Below are 24,776 nucleotides of genomic sequence, written 5' to 3'. Positions count from 1 at the left end.
ATTAAAACTTCCAATAACACTTTCCCCACACCCACCGCCACCAGAGGTGTGGGGAATTGCATCTAGGGAGGGAGGACCCCATATTATATTTGGGGTCCCATCTTTTTGAGGAATTCCAGCCCAAGGTTGATCATTTTGAGGCTGGATGTAGTTATGGGAGGTTGATCCCATGCTGTGTGTTTGCCTGCTATAGCGTCAGCTTACAGCTGGTTCAGCCTTGTGCTGGTTATTATAGTACAATAGGGAGGAACCCAGACCGTTTTTTCTCTATTTTCCAAAATCAGACCAGGCTTAGAGGTCCAAAGTTGGTTACAGATTTTGGAGGAGCTATTTTTTTTGTAGTTAATAGCGAGTGTGTTAGTATTGGTAAAATATTATATTATCTAATATCTACTAGGCTTTTCATTTTATGCTTTAGTTCTTGATTAATGAAAAATTGTATAGGGTCATATAAGGGGCGTTTTAAGAGAGGAGAGGGCCCTTGTGCAGACTCCGGGTGGGCCCCCTCCTCTCCATGACACAGTAGGCTCCAGCACTGTGCCGGAGTCCTCTGTGCATGAGCAGGACTCCGGAAAGATGGTACTTGCCATGGTCCAGAGACTAATTATCTACTGCGCATGCGCAGCGGCCATTTTAGGAGTGACTCTGGAAAGGTTAGTATTAAAACAATATGGGAGTGGTTAGGGGTCCCCCTGGACATCGCACAAATTGCACCCATGATAGAAATGCCTATGGGTCATATACAGTAGTTTATTAATCTGCTATCCTGTCTGCCACAGCTGTGTCACTATCTTTCATAGATTTGCTATATTCTTAGAAACTGCCGTGTGTTTGTGCCGCTGCTTAGTTTAGTCAGCAAGCTCACAGCAACCTTCGACCAATATTGGTGAAAACAATATTGTAAGCTGTGAGGTAGTCAAAATTGACTGAAAATTAATGGTATTTATGTTAATAATACTGTAGGAACAAAAACAGGAAATTTCATGATTTTAGCTGTTTTTATCAATTTTAAAGAAATCCATATCTGAAACCAAAACATTTGAGGGTGGTTTTGTCATAACCAAACACGATGAATATTTAGAACCAAAACAATCTGTGCTAGTATGACTGGGTTGGGAAGGTAAGATTGGAGATTTACTTTGGGGTATATTCAATTGAAGTCGAAAGCTGCAGTCTGTTGAAAAGACAGCAGTTTTCGACTTTTTAACGTCGAATCGTGATTTAACCTATTCAATATAACCTAAAATTTTTCGACAAGTTGATGAATTCGATTTGTCGAAAAGCACGTGGATCGGCGGAATAGCTGCCGATCCACGTTCGACCATATCAATTCGACTTTAAAAAAAGTCAAATGAGATGGGGACAGCAGCACCGGAGATGGGTAGAGCCGAGGCGGGGATGGGGTGAGCAGCGCTGGAGGACAGCTGTCGCTCACAGCAGCGTCCACCCGGCTCCATCAAGTGAGACCTCGCTTGCTGGAGCCGGGTGGACGGTGCCGTGAGCGGCGGCTGTGAGAGAGGGGGAGATGGGGAGCAGCGGCGGCTATGAAAGGGGGGACGGAGCGGCGGCTGTGACAGGGGGGACGGAGCGGCGGCTGTGAGACAGGAGGGACGGGGGAGAGCCGCGGGCAGACGGGGGAGAGCAGCGCTACATCAGCGGCTATATAGCCATTGCTGTAGCGCTGCTCTCCTCCGTCTGCTCGCGGCTCTCCCCTGTCTCCCCCCCGCATTTCAATTCGACTTTTGTAAAAGTCGAATTGAGATGTCCATTGAATAGGCCAGGTCGGATCTATTCCAACAAATGAATGTCGGAATGGATCCGACTTCAATTGAATATACCCCTTTATCTCCTTATTTCTTACTGTAAATACAGTAAACCTTTAATGCGTTCAGGTTTAAATGTGCTTTACAGTTAAATCATAATGAATAAAATAACAATATTTCAACATAAAACTTTTTTGTTGGCTTTGAAATTTCAGAGGGGAAAAATAGCAATGCTGATTTTCATGATAGTTTTCACTGAAAGACTAAAAAAAATTTCTTCCAGTGTGTAAACTATATATACAATATGCAGTAGGTTTTACATGATGAAATGCATAATTTTGCACAACAACCAGTAATCTGTTTCCTTAATATGAACAAATACAAATGCTTTTTATTTATTTGATTTAATGTAATACTAATAATATCAATCTATTTTTAAAGGTCATCCAAGATTCTTCAATCAGTTGTATGCTGGAATGGATCATTACTCTTTAGCAGCACGTTTTATTACAGAAGCGTTAAACCCAAGTGTGTAAGTAACATTACAGTTATTAGTTTATTAAATGATTACATAGGGCCTAATTCAGACCTGATCGCAGCAGCAGAATCTTTCTTTAATGGGCAAAATCATGGGGTAATTCAGATCTGATCGCTGGGCTGCTAATTTTGCTGTCCTGTGATCAGATAGTCGCTGCCTCTAGGGGGAGTGTACTGTATATTTGCCATGCAAGTGTGCGATCGCATTTGTATTGTGTATGCTGAGCTGCGAAAATCCACTTTGTGCAGTCTGTGCGCAACCCGGGACTTAACTCCTCCAGTGCGATCAGAACAGGCTGATCGGGGCCGGAGCTGACATCAGACACCCTCCCTGAAAATGCTTGGGCACGCCTGCGTTTTTCCAGGCACTACCTGTAAATGCTCAGTTGCCACCCAGAAACGGCCTCTTCCTGTCAATCACCAATCGAACTCCTGTGCGATCGGATTTTTCGCACCATCCCGTCGCTGACCGACGATGCCTGTTGTTGTCCGGCACACGTACGCATTGCGGTACATGCACAGTTAAGACCTGATCGCCTGCTGTGCAAAAATGCACAGCGGCGATCAGATCTGAATTACCCCCCATGTGCGCTTCAGGTAGGGCAAATCATACATGTGCAGAGAGTTACATTTGGGTGGGTTATTTGGTTTCTGTGCAGGGTAAATACTGGCTGCTTTATGTTTACACTGTAATTTAGATTTCAGTTTGAACACACCCAACCCAAATCTAACTCTCTCTGCACATGTTATATCTACCCCACCTGCACTGCACATAGTTTTGCCCATTAGAGAAAAATGTTGCTGCTGTGATCAGGTCTGAATTAGGCCCATAGACCTGAAAGAAATCTTTCCTTGAGAATAATTAATGAAATAGAGTACAGTTGACTCCATGGTTTTCTTTCACCAATATGCAGTGGGGCTACAGTAAGGTAGTTAGGACGATTGGAAGGTTAGACTGGTGATACTGTAGCTATAATAGGGTTTTATGTAGCTCTAATCAGTCAGGTGGTGTGTGTATTTGGGAGGCTGTAATTGCTTCTGCATGTAGTAAGGAGGGCAATAGAGTAATCTGTAGACAGAGTAAGTTGGGCTTAAGTACAATTAGGTAGCTCAGGATGATTGTGTTTAATAATTAAGAGTTTCTGTTTGTACAGTATTGGAAGGCTAGCATAGAAGGATCAAACTGTTTACTCCAGTGACTATTGATGGATCCCAAGTTGGCTGAATCATTACGGAATATTAGCTAAAGGGTCACTTACATTACAAAATCAATTTTCTTTTAATTATAACCATCTTTCTCTGCTGTGTGGTGTACCATTTAAATCACATTTTTGTAGGGTAGTTTTAATAATGCCCATTGCATAATGGGTAGTGTATAATGAAGAGTCCATTTGTTGGGTAGTGTTAGAGTATAATAAATCACACAGAATAATTAAAGAGAATTAAAGGAAGTCCAAGTTCGGCGGCCATGAGGGATGCAGGCCGAACTCCAAAAAACACCCAAGTTCAGCTGGCATCCCACATGGCTGACGAACTTGGACTTCATTACATCCCGTCCAAGGTCTGTTTACAGAAATGACTACACTACACAGTATCTCTCCCACTCACTATTCATTTTCCAAATATAACTGCCACCAACCACTTAAGTGTTTTTCAGGAGCAACTCACTCCAGTGCTTGGATGAAATGGAGTCCAAGTTCACCAGAAGTGCAGGATGCTGGCCAAATTTTTTAAAAGGAGCAATCACTTACCAGGCAAAACCATGCCTTGTAAGTGATTGCCCCTTTAAAAAACAAAGTCAGCGTTCAGCCGGCATCCAACACGGCCTCCATTGCAACCCGCCCGAATAGGAAGACTTAAGCTCTTCCTAGGACTACAATTCAGTCCCTTTTGTCATTACCCAAAAAATAACCTGTAACACATATATGTAGCATGGATTGGCTGAATACACAGACATAATGTATCTCACAAGAATCATAGTCACCAATCTTATTTAATGAAGTTGAATATCAGATACTCAAAATTCTTGATTTATTTACTAAACTAATTAATTAAAAGGACATACAAAGATAGTTGTAGGCAAATAATTTTCTTATGAACTAAAAACAGCCTCACTTACAAAAATCCTTCTGCAGGTAGACACAATTCCCCATGTCAGAAAGGCTTCCATGAATTGTACACCGTTTCAGAGTGGGACAGGCTATTTTTGAGCTGTCACACAGTCCCTCTTCTCAATGTCTTGTGAAGATGCCAATTTGGTTTTATGGTCCTTTTATTTTTTGGTCTTGGGTCATGATCTGTGATGTTTCACAGATATTAAAGGAAGTTGGGGATTAGATTGACTTGTCAAGTGAGCATCAATATTCCAAACCAGAGTCACAATACAAAACTTTGTGACCACCCATAAACTGCTATCTGTCACCGGATCTGTGAGCAACTCCCTACATCTGGCACTTTCTTAAGCTGGGTACACACCTATATGAATGTCAGTCCTTTCTCCCGATATCGGGTGGATGACCTACAATTGTATATGTGTGTATCCATTGCCGATGCAGGAGCATAAGCTGATGATTTATAATGCTTCAACTGAGGTTGAATCTTATGTTTTGCACAGATGATGTCACTTACCTCCCTACTATATGTATTTACTCAGCTTTAGACAAACAATTAAGCCTGTAGCTAGACCTTACACAAAAACGTTCCTCGGCAGGTCACCATGCTTGGTAATTAATAAATACATTTATAACACAAATGGTGACATGGTCAAATATGTTGTAATCGATCCATAACATAATCATGCCAGTATGGTGGGTGGAATATAATAAAAAACCCATTGTATGGTGGGTAGTGCACATTACATTGCCCATTGTACAGTGGGTAATGTATAATACAGAGTTTATTATAAAATGGGTAGTGCATAATAAATTGTCCATTGCAAAGTGGATAATGTATATTAAAGAGATCATTGTATGGTGGGTAGTGTATAATGAAGATCTAATTTTATGACAGGTAGTGTATAATAAATTACCCTTTGTATGAAGGGTAGTGTTTAATAAATTGCCCATTGTGTGGTAGGTAGCATCCAATAGTCCATTGTACAGTATGATGGATAATCTATATAATAAGTAGAGATGTGCGGCTGGCACTTTGTTGTGTTTTGGTTTTGGTTCTAATTCCACTTTCTTGTTTTGGTTTTGGCTTGATTTTGCCAAAACCACCCTTTCATGTTTTAGCTTTGGTTTTGGATCTGGATGATTTTTGAAAAAAACCTTAAAAACAGCTAAAATCACAGAATTTGAAGATAATTTTGCTCTTACGGTATTATTATCCTCAATAACATTCATTTACACTCATTTCAAGTCTATTCAGAACACCTCACACCTCACAATATTGTTTTTATGCCTAAAAGTTGCACTGAGGTGGCTGTATGACCAAGCTAAGCGACACAAGTGTGCGGCACAAACACCTGGCCCATCTAGGAGTGGCACTGCAGTTGCAGACAAGATGGCACTATTCAAAAACTAGTCCCCAAACAGCACATGATGCAAAGACGAAAAAGAGGTACAATTAGGTAGCTGGATGGCCAAGCTAAGCGACACAAGTGTACGGCACAAACACCTGGTCCTTCTAGGAGAGGCACTGCAGTGTCAGACAGGATGGCACTTTTCAAAAACTAGGCCTCAAACAGCACCTCATGCAAAGATGTCGAAGAGGTGCAATGAGGTAGCTGTATGACTAAGCCAAGCGACACAAACAATTACCACTGGAATTATACGTCCAAATCACTGGAATTATACATCCAAATCACTGAAATTAAATGGCAAATTTAGTGGGATTATACGTCCAAATCACTAGAATTATACGTCCAAATCACTGGAATTAAATGGCAAAAACACTGGAATTATACGGCAAAATCACTGGAATTATACGTCCAAATCTCTTGAATTAAATGGCAGAATTACTGGAATTAAATGACAGAAATACTGGAATTAAATGGCAGAATCACTGGAATTATACATCCAAATCACTGGAATTAAATGGCAAAATCTTGGTATCGCCTGCCTAGTGAAGTAGAATCTAGGTGGGATTTGGTACCGGGGACACAATACCTCCATCAATTGTCTAAATCCCACTGCACTAATGGCGGATACCGGACACACGGCTAACACCAACATAAGTGTCAAGGCCTCAGTTATGAGGGCTTCCATCATCATGTGAAGCTGAAACACTAGTTATGAACAGGGCCAGGGCCTCAGCCATTCCTTGCCACTCTGTGTCGTAAATGGCATATTGGCAAGTTTCCGTTTCTCCTCAGACCATTTGTGGCCGGAGAGACTAACCAGCCATATGTGTAATGGCGGCCGCAGCACTGAAGGGGTTAACCCCTAGTGCCCGGTGCCATTAGGAGGACAATGGGCGCTTGGCGCCACTTTTAAACTGTGCACTGGCGCTAGTCGCCATCTTTAAATGTTTTGTGGGTGCTAGGCACCGGGTATTTAAAATATGTTTAATAATGTGTCATATGTTATATCGCTGCGCAGTGCGCAGTTGGAGAATGATGAACTGATGGACATGGCACTTATGAGGAAAGTACAAGGTATTTTGTTTCTAAAATGGCCTTGAAAATAGTATGTGAGACGCTTTTTGCATAGGAAGTTGTATGGTAATTGTCCTAGTTCCAGACTTGCTATGTACAAGTAAGTGTCAATTAGCCGGCCTCTTGGTGGCCAAACATCTTTGAAATGCAAACGAAGGTGGAAGGAAGACTGTTTGTTGTGTTGCAGCCTTTCCTGTTGTAATCCCAAACACTGGGTTTGCATGGAAATGTGAATGAGACAGAAACATTTGTATTTTGAATCTATGTGATAAATTTATCAATGGCGAAGTGTAAGCTCCCAGATGGTAGGAATTGGATTTTAAATTATACAAAACTTTGTGTGTGCCAGGAAGGAGGAAATTGTTTTATTTATTTATTTGTATTTTGTAAGATTTCCTGATTGGATGGAAATTACTCAGGGGGGACATGACCCCCTGTGGTACTGTGTGGAAATTTGACATAAAAAGGAGGCCTGCGTGCCTCCAGGGTGTATTATACCAACTACTTTCTGCTGTGAACATCTTGCTGTACTGCTGAGCCTTTTTGAAGGCTGTATTTGGGCAAATAAAGATCTTCTGCCTAAAGACGACACTTCATATTCTGACCTGCAGGCCTATGCAAAACATAGCCCCGTTCTCCGGCTGTCCCAGGAGCACCCCAACGTCTCCAAGTTCCGCCTTCCGCCAGCTACCGGTAGAGGACTAGTGGGGATTCGTCCATACCACACAGGTGTGGTAAGGAAGTGTGTCGGCACATACAGAGCAGAACTGTGGTTCCAAACGCCACAGCAGGTTAGGAGTTTGGTGGTGGCAGCATAAACCCACCCACAGCGCAGTGGGTGGAGTCAGTAACAGGCAGTTACTGACGGTAAGCGGGAATCCCCTATGTGGCCATGTACCGTGTGACCTGAACATCCAATCTGTGTACTGGGGACGAGACCGTCCGGTCACAGAAATTGGTGGCAGCTGTGGGATAATCCCAGGAGGCTTTTCCGTCACCCGATTGGAGAAGCCGAGTTACTCAGGAGAGGAGTAACTGCAGCGCAGGAGAACGCACAAGATAGCGGACTTCAGCGGAATGTCCAAGGATGATCTGGAGAACGTGTGTCGGCAGAAAGGTGTGTAGATCCCTTACAACGCGTCCAAGAGCGTCATGAGGGCAGCGCTCATGAACTTGGAGGAGTACCGCCGGGCGGAGGTGGAAAGCACTGACAGCGTCAGCATCGGAGAGGACGGCCCACCAGTGGACCTTCGTATGGAACCGGTGAGACCCACAAGCCCTGCCCCCTCTATCAACAGTCATGTTTCCCAGCACTCCCTAGCAGGGCCAGGATCCCAACGTCCCGGGGGGGGCAGCATGAATAACCTAGCAGATCAGCTAGCGGAATTGGGGGAAAGGGCAACGGAGCAAGAACGCATGCTTGTCATTCGGATGTGGCATGCAGAGCGGGCACCACAGGCCGTGGTACCCCGGGAGTCGACAGCTGTTGTACACAGATCGGGACGCATTCAGTTTGCCAAGTTTGCAGACAGTGATGGGGACATTGATGGACATTTACAAGTTTTTGAAAGGACTTGTAAACGACATGTTTTACTCAAGTCGGAGTGGGTGAGACACCTTGTGCCCACTGTGTATGGAGAGGCCTTGGAGGCCTATCGAGGAGTGGCAACGGAGGACTGTGGGGATTACGACGAAGTCACGAAGGCCCTCCTCCAGCGATTCTTCATCACTCCAGAGTCGTACAGGAAGAAGTTCAGAGACTTGCCCAAGAATCCTAGCAGCACCCATGAGCAGTTCGCCACCCAGCTGCGGCAGTACGTGGTTAAGTGGGTGAAGGATTCTGAAGCCACTACATGGGACGCACTGATCAACCTGATCTGCAGGGAGCAGTTCTACCACAGGTGCGCCCAAGAAGTGAAGGAGTGGGTGCTAGACCGGGAGTCACCGAGCTTAAAGATGGCTGCCCAGTTAGCCAACAAGTATGTGGCAATTCAGCCACACGGGCAGAAGCGCTCCCAACAAGCAGCCAGCTCCAAAAGACTGTACCATCAGGGGGACACCCCTCTTCAGCTCATCGCCCCCCAAAGCAAGCATCTTCCAACCCGGGTGCTCTTGGCCAGCAACCGCACCGCAGTGTCCCAGCAAGTGATCAGAGATCATCGGTGCCACGACTGGAGAAGAAGTGCTACGGCTGTGGGAAAATCGGACATCTGAGGATGAACTGTCCTGCATCCCAAGCACCCCAGACTCACGCCCCAAATCCGAGTGCTTGAGCCCGGCTCGCTTGTTTGACGAGTGGAGATGAGCCTACAGAGACTGTTCCCCCTGCAGTCAGTCCGATGGAGTGTGGCGGGAAACAGGTGCACTCTACGGAGAGAGTCACTTGCATGGCCAAACAGCCCCTACACAACATGTGGAGGCACCTGCAGCCGGTCCACGTGGGACCCCTGCAGGGGGAAGGCCTAACCTAAGAGACTCTCGGGCCTCAATCACTATGGTGAGCCCCCACCTTATAGCTCCTGCTGCAGTATTGCAGGGTCGCACTGCCAAGGTCACCCTGGCAGATGGAATGGAGAAAGAGGTTCCCATGGCAAGAGTCTAACTGGACTGGGGAGCTGGACCAGAGTTGCGAGAAGTTGCCATCATGGATGGTCTTCCAACTGATGTGGTCCTAGGAAATTATCTGGGTGGTGGGATCGTCACCACGTTTGCTGGCACCATTCCCCGGAGTCAAGTTCCACAACCACCATTGACATCAGCTACTCCAGCACAGCCCAGCTCAGAGGAAAAGACTACAGCTGCTAGACAACTGCCAGCACAGCCAACCACAGCATCAACCAGCCCAGAGGAAAAGATTACAGCGGCTAGATCAGCACATCGACCCCGCATGCCTTTTGCCTCTGGTATGCCTACGTCCCCTAGCAACGCAGAGGATGTTGGGTCCAGCTCGTTTGATCCTGTGAAGGTGCCCAATAATGCTCCTGACCCAAGTGGTTTGCCAACTCCGGCGGTGAGTATGAGAAACCACACTGACTTTTCCATGACTGAACCCAACCAGACTGACCCTAGTAGTCCCCACCTAGATTTCCCTGTAGTGTGTCCCAATTTAGGAGAGATTGAGGGCCGCAGGCAGGAGTTTAGGGAGGCTCAACTCTCTGACCCATCCCTGAAAGGCATGAGGCGCCACTCTGGCAGCGGCCTTGACAGGGTTGGGGCAGGAAGTTTGACCTGGCGGGAAGGGTTAAGGTACAGGGTAGACAGGAAAGTGGGAGGGGATAGACCAGATAGGGAACGTGTCCAACTGGTCCCCCAAGGGAACTTTCCTGTGCAACCGGTGTTGGTTGCCAGCGAAACCCCTTTGGACAGTAACCCGGAGACAGACCGTAACCTGAAGTGCCTGTCACAGAGCTTACCCTGGTCTGGAATGTCGGATGACGCCCAGACCAACTGTAAGGCTGATGCCATGCGTTGGCAGCTGGGGCAGTCCAGTGGTTGTGTTGTTTCTGGGCCTCTGCCCATAGGAGAACCTTTACAGCAAGTTGCTGTGGACATAGCAGGTCCCCTGCCTGTGCGCAGTAGATCGGGGAAGACACGCAGCCTCCCTGTAGTGGATGCCACACAGGATCCAGAGGCTGGTGGTCTTGCCGCCATCACTGTGGCACAGGTAGCGGACGAGGAGGAAAGAGTAGGCCTAGGAGACAGGGTAGGTTTCCCGAGTTATAGGTCGACAGAAGAGGATTGCAGTGCAGGTCTGACAGTTCGGGCAGACAGTTGCCAAATAGGAATGACGGAGGTGCAGTGCCTGGGGCATCATGTGGGAGGACAGGGGTAGGCCCAAAGCAGAGGCGACCAGAGACTGTCCCCGGCCCACATCACCCAGACAGGTACTGACCTTAGAACCTGTAAGGCCCTACAGACACATTGTCATTGACTTTAGTCCTGTAGTGAACCCCTTTACAGAGATGGCTAGGAAGGGCATTCCCAAGTCAGTGGACTTTGCACCCGCTTGCGAGTTGGCATTCCAGTCATTGAAGGAGGCTCTGGTAACCGCTCCAGTGCTGATGGCGCACATTCTTGACCAGGACTGTGTTTTACGAACTACTGCGCCACAGCACAGACTGGGAGCAGAAATGATCCAGAAAGAGCCATATGGGCAGGAGCACCCTGTGGCCTGTTTGAGCAGAATACTGCTATGGGGGGAGGTGGGGTATGCCACAATTGGGACACCCTGAGTGGCACTTGTGTGTAACTGGCCCCCCACCGTGGTGACTTACCTCCCACCTGTTAGGTGGCTGCAACCTACCTTGGGGAAATTGGACAGACTTTTGTGGTGGAGCCTTGGACTTCAGGTGGACTATTTGAACATTGTGCACCCACGAAGAGAGGCCCACTGCACTATGGATGAACTGTCTAGGCCGGAGCCTACGCCCCCCAGGTAGCGTCCCCATCAACCCAACAGACTGCGGGACCAGGAGCCATATCGTTGGGACATGACTCGCTGGTTTTCCCACTAGAATTGGGGGGGGAGTGTGGCCGGAGAGACTAACCAGCCACACGTGTAATGGCGGCCGCAGCACTGAAGGGGTTAACCCCTAGTGCCCGGCACCATTAGGAGGACAATGGGTGCTTGGCGCCACTTTTAAACTGTGCACCGGCGCTAGTCGTCATCTTTAAATGTATTGTGGGTGCTAGGCACCGGGTATTTAAAATATGTTTAGTAATGTGTCATATGTTATATCGCTTCGCAGTGCGCAGTTGGAGAATGATGAACTGATGGAAACGGCACTTATGAGGAAAGTATAAGGTATTTTGTTTCTAAAAAGGCCTTGAAAATAGCTTGTGAGACACTTTTGCATAGGAAGTCGTATGGTAATTGTCCTAGCTCCAGACTTGCTATGTACAAGTAAGTGTCAATTAGCCGGCCTCTTGGCGGCCAAACATCTTTGAAATGCAAACGAAGGTGGAAGGAAGACTGTTTGTTGTGTTGCAGCCTTTCCTGTTGTAATCCCAAACACTGGGTTTGCATGGAGATGTGAATGAGACAGAAACATTTGTAGTTTGAAGCTTTGTGATAAATTTATCAATGGCGAAGTGTAAACTCCCAGGTGGTAGGAATTGGAGTTTAAATTATACAAAACTTTGTTTGTGCCAGGAAGTAGGAAATTGTTTTATTTATTTATTTGTATTTTGTAAGATTTCCTGATTGGATGGAAATTACTCGGGGTACATGACCCCCTGTGGTACTGTGTGGAAAATTTACATAAAAAGGAGGCCTGCGTGCCTCCAGAGTGTATTATACCAACAACTTTCTGCTGTGAACATCTTGCTGTACTGCTGAGCCTTTTTGAAGGCTGTATTTGGACAAATAAAGATCTTCTGCCTAAAGACGACGCTTCATCTTGTGACCTTCAGGCCTATGCAAAACATAGCCCCGTTCTCCGGCTGTCCCAGGAGCACCCCAACGTCTCCAAGTTCCGCCTTCCGCCAGCTACCGGTAGAGGACTAGTGGGGATTCGTCCATACCACACAGGTGTGGTAAGGCAGTGTGTCGGCACATACAGAGCAGAACCGTGGTTCCAAACGCCACGGCAAGTTAGGAGTTTGGTGGTGGCAGCATAAACCCACCCACAGCGCAGTGGGTGGAGTCAGTAACAGGCGGTTACTGACGGTTATCGGGAATCCCCTATGTGGCCAGGTACCGTGTGACCTGAACATCCAATCTGTGTACTGGGGATGAGACCGTCCGGTCACACCATTTAAATTTCTTATTTGGGTCTTTTTACTGAATTATGACTTTTTGGATTTTACATGCCCTCTACTATCTCATTGGGCATCTGCCTTGGCAGACGACGATGGCATTTCATCATTTATGTCATGGCTAGTGGCAGCAGCTTCAGCACTAGGAGGAAGTGGTTCTTGATCTTTCCCTATTTTAGCCTTTAAATTTTTGTTTTTCGTTCTCCATTATTTTTCTGGAGTTATATAACACAACATGCGGCACAGGAATGTCTGATGCCTGATTCACAGGACACTACCACTGGTCTGATGCAGGACAACACAGCAACACTGTAAGGGACTTGTTGTTGTTATTATTATTATTATTATTATTATTATAATACAGCAGCAGTGAACATATAGCAGTAGCGTATACCACTGTGACTGCCTGGTTACTGGAATGACTGATGGCCACGACACTACCACTGGTCTGATGCAATACAACACAGCAACACTGTAAGGGACTTGTTGTTGTTATTATTATTATTATTATTATTATTATTATTATTATACAGCAGCAGTGAACATATAGCAGTAGCGTATACCACTGTGACTGCCTGGTTACTGGAATGACTGATGGCCACGACACTACCACTGGTCTGATGCAATACAACACAGCAACACTGTAAGGGACTTGCTGTTGTTGTTGTTATTATTATTATACTGCAGCAGTGGACATATAGCAGCAGCGTATACCACTGTGACTGCTTGGTCACTGGAATGACAGATGACCACGACACTACCACTGGTCTGATGCAGCACAACACAACAACACTGTAAGGGACTTATTATTATTATACTGCAGCAGTGGACATATAGCAGCAGCGTATACTACTGTGACTGCCTGGTCACTGGAATGACTGATGCCCAGAACACTACCACTAGTCTGATGCAGGACAACACAGCAACACTGTAAGGGGCTTACTATACAGCAGCACTGGACATATGGCAGCAGAGGACACCACCACTGTGACTGATGCAGCACAACACACCACCACTGAAATGATGCAGCACAACACAGGGCCACTGTACAGCACTGGACATATGGCAGCAGAGGACACAAGCACTGTGACTGGACAGATTCAGCACAAGACACGGACACTGAGAGAATGGAGACATGGCCACTCTCTACACTCTCCAATGCCGGAGTAAAAATGGCGGGGACGGGCGGCTCCTTATATGGAATCCAAACCCCGTGAGAATCCGACAGCGGGATGATGACGTTTTGCCTCGTTCTGGTTTCCGAGTCAGACGGGAAAACCCGAGCCTGGCTCGGAACCGGACTCGAATGGTGAAGTTCGGTACGGTACGGTTCTCTGAGAACCGAACCCGCTAATCCCTAATAAGTGAGAATGTGTTTTTGTGTTTGTCTTTTATGCACAGCCAGAGTATTGTACCTAGCTCCACCAAATATGGCATGGTGCTGTAGTTTAACCAGGATTAGGTTTTTGCCTAGTTTTGAACTTCGTCAGGGCTATGGAGTTCTACATGGTGGCCACAGACTATGCGGTAGAGTGTCTCCGTTGAAATTTTAATTTAAGCAACTTTGCTCAGGATGTCTCCTAGTGCCAAAAACTGCACTGATCAGAAGGAACAGGCTGATATTTACCAGTGGGGGCCATGCAGAGCTGCAGCAGAAGAGTAGGGAGTCGGAGGATCAACTGTCACACTGCACCTGCATTGACAGTTACTAGCCATACTCGTTGTGTAAGATACATATTAATATCATTATTATATTTTATTTATTAAGGGGCCAAAAGTGATTTGCAGCACCATACGTACGGCACACATATGATAAATGGTGCTCCAGCCAATGAGCTCCTGTCATGTGTTTTATAGTTGACAGTTGGGAGATGATTGACAGGAGCACAATTTATCTTAGGCAACAAGTTTTAAAACTCGTTACATATGATAAAACTCATTTTGAAATCAGCCCCTATGTTATAAAACTAACTGGGTTCTCGCTTGCTTCCCACTGTAACTTGAAATTGTATCTGCTCACTGGGACAGGGAGGATTGTATCTAACTCCGTTTGCCTCACTGAAGTGCCGACAGTTGGTGTCCCAGTCTCCCAGATGATCCCAGGGTCCCCTGTGTTCACAATAATAAGCACTCTGCCCCAGCCTTTCTTTTTTGGGCCGGTCAGCTGTTCCTTCAGCACAGTTCCCTCTTTGACTATCCTATTTCTGAATGATCTTTTCACTTACAGTACTATCTTCTGACTAAGAGAATGCATGTAGCAAGTAGCAATAAATGAGAACACATCTAATATGACCACAGTGTGAAAGTGATTAAGGTCACATTTATTTTATGAGAATCTCCATAACTGTCACCACAGAGTTAATAATGATTAAAGTTCCACGCATACTAGGCCCAATAATATAATGAATGACCTTCATGAGGCCAACCATTTGCAATCATTTTGTTCAGCAGGGTTACAAATTTGTAATGTACGAGCAAAGGGGGCAGGGGTTACCTAAAAAGTTACTGAAACGTATCACAATGTCCGTTAATGAGAAAGCATGCTTGCAACAATGACTCTAGAAAGGCATGTGTCCTACAGCAGGCATATGAATGGATCTGAAACATTAGTGCTTTATATTTATCTATACATGTATACTGGCTGCTTAATATTTCACAGAATTTCAAGGTACAATTTCTTCTACCAACGGCATTAATATAATTTATCCCTAGTTCATTTTTACAGTACTTCAGCATAGCTTCTACACATGATCTAATGCTTTCATTACATTTCCCAAGTGCATTTTCCCTCCAAATCTCATTTATTGTAGTGTGTGAGTGACTTTAGTGATGCTGTAATAATAAAAATCACTTGTCTCATAAATAAGATGTGCTTCTTAACTGGGATGTTTTAGGCCTGCAATTATTAATATTAAATGGGCAGAAATTAGTTGCTTGCGGCATGTGGCATTTTACTTTTCTCCACTGATTAAATGATATGGGCCTGATTTAAAAAGGGCAACACATCCAAAGCTCAATGCAATGTAAAATCCTCTTCGGAGGTGCTGGGTGCCCAAATCATACTTGCTGACTCTCCCAGAATGTCAGGGAGATGTCCTCAAATAGTTGTAATCTTCCTGACTCCCTAAAGGACTTTAGCAATTTGTCTTAAGACGGAATAGGTGAGGGCAGCTCAGTGATGACGCCATTACTTTCTGCCCTCCATGGACGAAATAATGGGGAGTATTGTGTTCTGATAGAACATTGCTCTCTAGCACAGATGAGCTTGGGCTTCGTGCCCAAAGACGTGTGATGAATTACTGGTGACAGCCAAGGAACTGATTTACTGGAGATATGTGCTCCATTACAGAGCACGTGTGGTCTATTAAAGCACCAGTGACGTGCGGTGAGGTTAATGGCTGGGGAGGCACTGTCTAGTATCAGAGCTAGATTTACACATGCATATATGAACCCGTGGGTTCATGTGGGCAGTATACAAAGGTGCAGCAGTATATACAGCTGGAAATTTGGTGAGTTTTGATCAAAGATGTGCGGACAAGGTAGGCAGGGGAGGCAGCACCTCATCTGTCATTGGTGGTTATTCAGAGTTGTTAGCAAACGAAAAAAAGTTAGCAATTGCGCAAAATCATGCTGCACTGCAGTTGGGGCAGATGTAACATGTGCAGAGAGAGTTAGATTTGGATGGGTGATATTGCTTCTGTGCAGGGTAAATACTGGCTGCTTTATTTTTATACTTCAATTTGGATTTCAGTTTGAAGTAGGGGTGAGCGAAAGGCCATTTTTAGGGTTTTGTGTTTTCATTTTGGCTTTGGATCTCCTTCGTGTTTTGGATCTGTATTGGTTTTGCCAAAACCGCCCTTGCGGGTTTTAGCTTTGGATCTGGATTTTTTGGGAAAGAATCATAAAACCAGCTAAAATAACAGGATTTTGGTGTGTTTGTTCCTACAGTATTATTAACCTCAATAACACTCATTTGATGGATTGCACCTGAATGAGGAGGGTGCAGCGGTGCTAGGGGGAAGGATGGTTAGAAGGTTGAAAGAGATTTTATACTAGGTGCATGGGGGGAGGGTTTAGATAGAAACTACGGGTCATGCAGTGAGAATAGTGGGGATGGTGGTAGTGAACGAAATGGGGGAGGAGTAGGGGGGAGGGAAAATGGGTATTAAAAAATGTTTTACCAAAATATTAACAACGATTACTGGTCATTGTTGCTGCATAAAGAGAATGATGTCCCTAGCACAAGGGGAAATACTTAGCTTAATTGTATGTATGTAAACACTAGAAGCCTTACAGGTAAAAAGGGGAAACTAGAAATACTTGCAGCAAGCAAACAGTATGATATTATAGGCATTACTGAAACTTGGTGGGACGTATGTCATGATTGGACAGTCCATCTAGAGGGTTATACGCTGTTCAGGAGAGACAAACTAAATAAATGGGGTGGAGTGGTATGTCTTTACGTAAAGCCGCTTTTAAAACCTGATATACGGGAAGATATTCAAGAGGGGACTGTAAATACTGTTGAGATGTTATGGGTAGAAATTGCATGCAGGGGTAAAGGAATAAAAAAGTTAGTATTGGGGTTATGCTGCAGGCCGCCTGGCAGAGGCGTCACCGGGTGTGGTGACACCCGGTGCGCGCCCCTGATCTCCTGTCGTGATCGCGGCAAAAATGGGGCATGGCCTTGTACTTGGGGGCGTGGCTTCGCGGGGATCCCGGAATCATCACTCTGGGGGCGTGCCCAGCATCTCCGGAGATGCTGGGCTTCCCCCAGAGCCAGTCTCCGTCCGCTGTCGGCTCCTCTTCTGTGACAGGAGCCGGGTGCTGTAGGAGACTTTCTCACTGCAGCACCTGGTTCCTGTCAGTGCGGAGGAGCTGACATTTGGTGTCACCCTCCTCCAGGCGTCACACCCGGGTGCGGGCCGCACCCCCCGCACCCGCTTTGTGACGCCACTGCCGCCTGGTATTAATGCGTCTGATGAGAAATTGTTACTGAAGCAAATTGAAAGAGCAGCAGGAGTAGGAGACATAGTAGTGATGGAAGATTTTAACTATCCAGAGATTGATTGGATAAACGATTCATGTGATACTGCTAGGGGCAATATGTTTTTAAACACACTTAATGATAACCACTTAGTTCAATTAATCAAGGAACCAACTAGGTACAATGCAATCTTAGACCTGGTATTAACAAACAATGGGGAATTGGTAACAAATATTATAGTAGGAGAGCCCATAGGGAACAGCGACCACAATATGGTCACATTCAATATCAGTTTTTAGAAGCAGTCCTATACTGGCTCAATTAGGACCAGGGCCGGCTCCAGGCATGTTCGAATAGAGCGGCCGCGCGGGGCGCCACTCTTATAGGGCGCCGCACGCTGCGGCCGCCATATTCCTGCCTGGAGCCAGCCAGCCTGCCTGTCCCACTCCCGGCCGCTTGTGTGCGCGCTCGCTGTGCGGCGCCAGCGTCTGACGTTGGACGCCGGCGCCGCGCAGCGTGCATAGCGAGCAGACAGTATCGTTCCTCCGTCCGCGGCCCGCCCACCCGCCCGCGCCCACAGCAGTACTCCCGGCTCCCAGCACCGCAGTGTCAGTGACAGGTAAGTTAAAATCTGTCTGGCACTGTGTGGGGTCACTGTGGGGGCATACCTGCACTGTGGGGGCATTATGTTTCTGGCACTGTGGGGGCATATCTGCACTGTGGGGGCATTATGTTTCTGGCACTGTGGGGGCATACGCATATCTGCACTGTGGGGGCATTATGTTTCTGGCACTGTGGGGGCATATCTGCACTGTGGGGGCATTATGTTTCTGGCACTGTGGGGGCATATCTGCACTGTGGGGGCATTATGTTTCTGGCACTGTGGGGGCATATCTGCACTGTGGGGGCATTATGTTTCTGGCACTGTGGGGGCATATCTGCATTGTGGGGGCATTATGTTTCTGGCACTGTGGGGGCATTATGTTTCTGGCACTGTAGGGGCATATCTGCACTGTGGGGGCATTTATGTTTCTGGCACTGTGGGGGCATATCTGCACTGTGGGGGCATTTATGTTTCTGGCACTGGGGGCATTTATGTATCTGGCACTGTGGGGGCATATCTGCACTGTGGGAGCTTTTATGTTTTGTGGCACGGCGGGCATTTATTTATCTGGCACTGTGGGGGCATTTATGTTTTGTGGCACTGGGGGCATTTATGTATCTGGCACTTATGTATCTAGCACTGTGGGGTCATTGATGCATCTGGCACTGTGGGGGCACTTATGTATCTGGCATTGTGTGGTCATTTATGTATCTGGCATTGTGGGGGCATTTATGTATCTGGCACTGGGGGCATATCTGCACTGTGTGGCCATTTATGTATCTGGCACTGCTGGGGGGCATGTCACGTGTAGCTGGCACTGCTGGGGGGTATGTCACGTGTAGCTGGCACTGCTGGGGGGCATGTCACGTGTAGCTGGCACTGCTGGGGGGCATATCATGTAGTGTATCTACTAGGCGTCTGTGGCTAGGCAATGTGTCTATCGTGCGCTGCCTGGCGCAAAGTGTCTATCGTGCGCTGCCTGGCGCAAAGTGTCTATCGTGCTCTGCCTGGCGCAAAGTGTCTATCGTGCTCTGCCTGGCGCAAAGTGTCTATCGTGCTCTGCCTGGCGCAAAGTGTCTATCGTGCTCTGCCTGGCGCAAAGTGTCTATCGTGCTCTGCCTGGCGCAAAGTGTCTATCGTGCTCTGCCTGGCGCAAAGTGTCTAACGTGCTCTGCCTGGCGCAAAGTGTATAGGAGGTTCTACCTGGTGCAATATGTATTAGCTGCACTACTATGTGGTGTAATGCGAATTGCCACTATTCTGTGGTCATGCACCTTCCCCACGAAGCAACGCCCCTAAATTTTTGGGCGCACTGTCCCTGCTTCAGCATGTGGGTGGAGGAGCACCAAGCATTACAGTATGTACATCATTTTGCCCTCCTTACTTAAAAATGTGCCCTCCTTGTGATCAGCACCCTGCCCTAAAACGTGAACACTATCATGTGTATCTGGCACTGCTGGGGGTCTATTGTGTGTAGCTGGCACTGTTGAGGGGCATGTCATGTGTAGCTGGCACTGCTGCGGGGCATGTCATGAGTAGCTGGCACTGCTGCGGGGCATGTCATGTGTAGCTGGCACTGCTGCGGGGCATGTCATGTGTTGCTGGCACTGCAGCGGGGCATGTCATGTGTTGCTGGCACTGCTGCGGGGCATGTCATGTGTAGCTGGCACTACACTGGAGACATTGTGTGTAAGAAACACTACTGTGGCTGTTCTGCATAAGGCTGCTAATTGTGTGCATAGAGGGGGGGTGAAAAAATATATTTATTTATAGTTTAATAATATGAAGTTACGAGGCCACACCCACTTTCCCAAGAGGCCACGCCCTCTTTCCCCGAAGCGCGCGCGCCGAAGGCGCTCGCATAGGGGTTAAGGGGTGCTTTTACATTTTCTCGCTCAGGGTGCTAGTAGGCCTGGAGCCGGCCCTGATTAGGACTCTAAACTTTAGCAAAGCCAACTTTGACATGAGGGAAGCTTTAAGGGACATTAAATGGGAATTATTATTTTTTTAAGAAAAAAATACAATGGAGAAATGGGATGTATTAAAATCACTGCTAGTTAAATTTACTCGCAAATGTATTCCCACATGTAGCAAAAAAAAGGAATAAAAATCCCAAACCAATGTGGCTTAACAAAAGGATAAAGGAACTAATGGACAAAAAAAGGCGAACATTCAAAAATGTCAAATATGACGGGAATGCGGAGTAATTTCAGCACTATAAGGATTGTTACAAAATATGCAAAAAAAGAAATAAGAGCGGCTAAAGTAGAAACTGAAAAAAATAGTAGCAAAGGAAAGCAAAGCTAATCCCAATTATTTTTTTTAAATACATCAACAGCAAGAGATTAAAGAAGGAAAGCATAGGCCCTTTAAAAGACAAGTTGGGAGTCTTAATCAAAAATTATAATGACATAGCAGACAAACTAAATTAGTTTTTTTTCAACGGTATTTACAAAAGAGGACCAAATGCAGAGACTAACACACAATCTCAACAAAGATAATGTCACACTGTGACCAATTAAAAAATGTAAAGATCAATAAGTCACCTGGTCCCAATAGAATCTTATGGAGCTTCACTCTGAACTAGCAAGACCGTTATTTTTGATCTTCAAAGATTCAGTTATACTGTATCATGTATGGTTCCCAAAGACTGCCGTATAGCGGAAGTAGTACTAATATTCAAAAAGAATGAACTGGTTAATTACAGACCAGTTAGTCTTACATCTATAGTGGGGAAAGTATTGGAAGGTATTCTAAGGGATATTATTCAGAAGTTCCTTGAAGCCAATAAAGTCATTAAAAGGAACCAACATGGATTTGTGAAGGACAGATCATGTCAAATCAATTTACTTGGCTTTTATGAAACAGTAAGTGCGAACCTTGATCAGGGTAAAGAGGTGGATGTAATCTTTTTAGACTTTGCCAAAGTTTTCGACAGAGTACCACACATGCGACTTATATATAAGCTACAAGGAATAGGGCTAGTGAGCACAATATGCACTTAGGTCAGAAATTGGTTAGATAATAGGGAGCAGCGCGTTGTGGTTAATGGATCATTTTCAAATTGGACCGAAGTGCTAAGTGGTGTGCCACAATAGTCTGTACTTGGACCACTATTGTTCAACATTTTCATTAACAACCTAACAGTAGTTTTAGAGAGCATGGTGTCAATTTTTGCAGACGATACCAAACTGTGTAAGGTTATAAATATGAAGGAGGAAGATGAGTCTCTTCAGAATGACTTAGTTAAACTAGAAGCATGGGCAGCAAAATGGAGAATGAGCGTCAATACAGACAAGTGTAAGGTATAGCACTGTGGTAGCAAGAACAAAAATTACACCTACATATTAAATGGGGTAATATTAGGGGATTCTGAACTGGAAAATGACTTAGGGGTTCACATAGATAGCAAACTAAGCAGCAGTACCCAAAGTTGGATTGCAGCAAAGAAGGCTATTAAGATATTAGCATGCATAAAATGAAGAATTGATGCAAGGGACGAGAGTGTTATACTCCTGTTATATAAATCACTATTGAGGCCACATGTTGAATACTGTGTACAATTTTAGGCACCATACTACATAAAGGATATCCTGGAGCTAGAAAAGGTTCAGAGGCTTGCAACCAAACTAATTAAGGGCATGGAGATGCTGGAATACGAAGAAAGGCTTGCAAGGCTAGGCATGTTTACACTGGAAAAGAGGAGACCAGGAGGGGACATGATCAACATCTACAAATATATAAGGGGACAATACACAGAGCTTGTACGGGACCTGTTTTTGGTAAGATCAGCACAGAGGACACATGGACACTTGCTTAGGTTAGATGAGAGGAGGTTCCGCACAAAGCGGCAAAAAGGTTTTTTTCACAGTAAGGACAATACATGTTTGGAATTCCCTGCCTGAGAGAGTAGTAAGGGTAGACTCAGTCAACACCTTTAAGATTGGGTTAGATAAATTCCTAAAGGATAAGGATATCCAGGGTTATGGTACATAGTCACGCACTATAGTTATTAAAAAAAAAGGAATAAAACACAACGGCTGACATCAGCATCAAACAAAATTTGTCCAAAAATAATACTGCATAGGAGACCAGAAATAGGTTGAACTCGATGGACAAATTGTCTTTTTTCAACCTTAGATACTGTGGCCCTCATTCCGAGTTGATCGGTCGCAAGGCGAATTTAGCAGAGTTACACACGCTAAGCCTACGCCTACTGGGAGTGTATCTTAGCTTCTTAAAATTGCGACCGATGTATTCGCAATATTGCGATTACAAACTACTTTGCAGTTTCTGAGTAACTTCAACCTTACTCTGCCTGTGCGATCAGTTCAGTGCTTGTCGTTCCTGGTTTGACGTCACAAACACACCCAGCGTTCGCTCAGACACTCCCCCGTTTCTCCAGCCACTCCTGCGTTTTTTCCGGAAACGGTAGCGTTTTCATCCACACGCCCATAAAACGCAGTGTTTCCGCCCAGTAACACCCATTTCCTGTCAATCACATTACGATCGCCGGAGCGATGAAAAAGCCGTGAGTAAAAATACTATCTTCATTGTTAAATTACTTGGCGCAGTCGCAGTGCGAATATTGCGCATGCGTACTAAGCGGATTTTCATTGCGATGCGATGAAAAATACCGAGCGAACGACTCGGAATGAGGGCCTATGTTACTATTTCCAGTATATTCTGAATACCTCACAGCTTACAATATTGTTTTTATCCAGTTTAGGCCAAAAGGTTGCACCAAGGTAGCTGGATGACTAAGCTAAGCGACAGCACTTGGCAGCAAACACGTGGCAGTGAACAATATATTTTTAAATGCTGTAATAATCTGTTAAAATTATTTTAAAATTAGGGTCAAGTTATTCAGTTCCTCAAAGATATCTTTGACATGGAGGAGGTTCGCTAATCATCCACTAAAAATTATTTTCAAATTATAATTGAGTTCTTCTGTTCCTCAAAGATATCTTTGACATGCAGAAGGATAGTTATTTATATATTTAATTTAAATTTAGTTAATTAATTCATTAATAAATATTATTATTAATAATATTAATTTGAATTAATCACAATGTGGTGATAAGAAGAATTATGAAAATAGGACAACAAGTTATAACATAAGAATATGAGCTATGGACACAGCACACTGAAATGTGTGGAGCATGCCTGGATGTATATTGGGAGGATACAGCAAAAAATGTAAAAAAAGACTGTATTTAAAAAAATATGCATTAGGCAAGGCTCAAGATTTCAGTTCACAAAAAGATGATTATGGCAAAGAAGAATAAAAAAAGACAATATTTTAGATGCTGTAACCTTGATTTTAAATTTATTTTGGATCAAGTATTTATGTTCCTCAAAGATATCTTTGATATGCATAAGGATCGCTATACAAGTGCGGACAGTGTCGGATTGGGGCATGAAGGGCCCACCAGAGGAATGCAGTAATAGGGGCCAGTACTTAGGGGTGTGGTCAACCTACAAAGGGGGTGTGGCCAACCCCCACCAAGGATTGAAATACACAATAGACTTGTGCAGTGTAATGCAACATATCTACCATGTATAATACAAGTGCACAGTTTGGATCCTGATCCCTAGAGGAAGGAGTGGGCCCCCAGGCATTGGAGCCCACCGGTGGTTTCTCCTGTACCCTGTGGGCCAGTACGACCTTGAGTGTGGAGAGTTTAGTTATATTAATTTAATTTAAATTTATTTAATTTATAATTATTATTAATAATGTTAATTTGAATTAATCACAATGTGGTTATAAGAAGAATTATGAAAATAGGACAATAAGTTATAACATAAGAATAAGAGCTTCGGGCACAGCACCCTGAAATGGACGGAGCACTCCTGGATGTATACTGGGAGGATACAGAACAGAATATTAAAAAAAAAGATGTCTTTTATTTTGGGTGAACTAACAGGACACCCCTAGATGGATGGAGTAGCTGCAGTCTCTGGATGTATACTGGGATGACAGAGCACAAAATATTAATTTAAATAAAATAAAATAAATTTTATATATATATATATATATATATATATTATATTTTTTTTTATATCACACACTGCGGTTGCAGTGTTGCATAAATGAGTCAAATATATGTATTATTTTTTATATCACACACCGGCGGTTACAGTGTCGCACAAATTAGTCAGAAATATGTATAATTACACACTGCGGTTGACCTTCACTGACAGTCGCACAATACGTGTATGAATAGGAAACAATATACTGCAGTCTAACCAGCAGTGTCAAAGTACTTATGATAATAAAATCAAAATTGTATAGTACACTGGGGTGCAGCCAAAATTTTTTATATATATATATATATATATATAGTACAGTATATCTCCACACTTCCGTGGAGAAAGATAGCACTCTCCAGACTTGGGTATTTCAGCAAAGAAAGTCATTTAATTGCAAACTTGGTTCCATAATATGAGTACAAGCAAAAATGCACATAAACCAAAAAAGGGGCTCACCAACGTTTCGGTCCCAGTGATAGGACCTTTCTCAAGGTGTAT

General features: G+C 44.8%; 1 protein-coding gene across 2 annotated transcripts in view; it reads left to right on the top strand.

The window, feature by feature from the left end:
• Nucleotides 1–24,776, top strand: part of GADL1 (glutamate decarboxylase like 1) — a 604,742-nt gene that overhangs the window by 249,976 nt on the left and 329,990 nt on the right. For both annotated transcript variants that reach the window (XM_063922280.1, XM_063922281.1), the window contains exon 4: nucleotides 2,205–2,295. In XM_063922280.1, the coding sequence (XP_063778350.1) occupies nucleotides 2,205–2,295 (91 nt within the window). The remainder of the gene's footprint in view (nucleotides 1–2,204; nucleotides 2,296–24,776) is intronic.

Source organism: Pseudophryne corroboree, chromosome 5 (assembly GCF_028390025.1).
Source record: "Pseudophryne corroboree isolate aPseCor3 chromosome 5, aPseCor3.hap2, whole genome shotgun sequence".
Classification (NCBI taxonomy): Eukaryota; Metazoa; Chordata; class Amphibia; order Anura; family Myobatrachidae; genus Pseudophryne; species Pseudophryne corroboree.
Note: the sequence above shows the minus strand (reverse complement) of the source record. Positions and strands in the feature narration are given on the sequence as shown.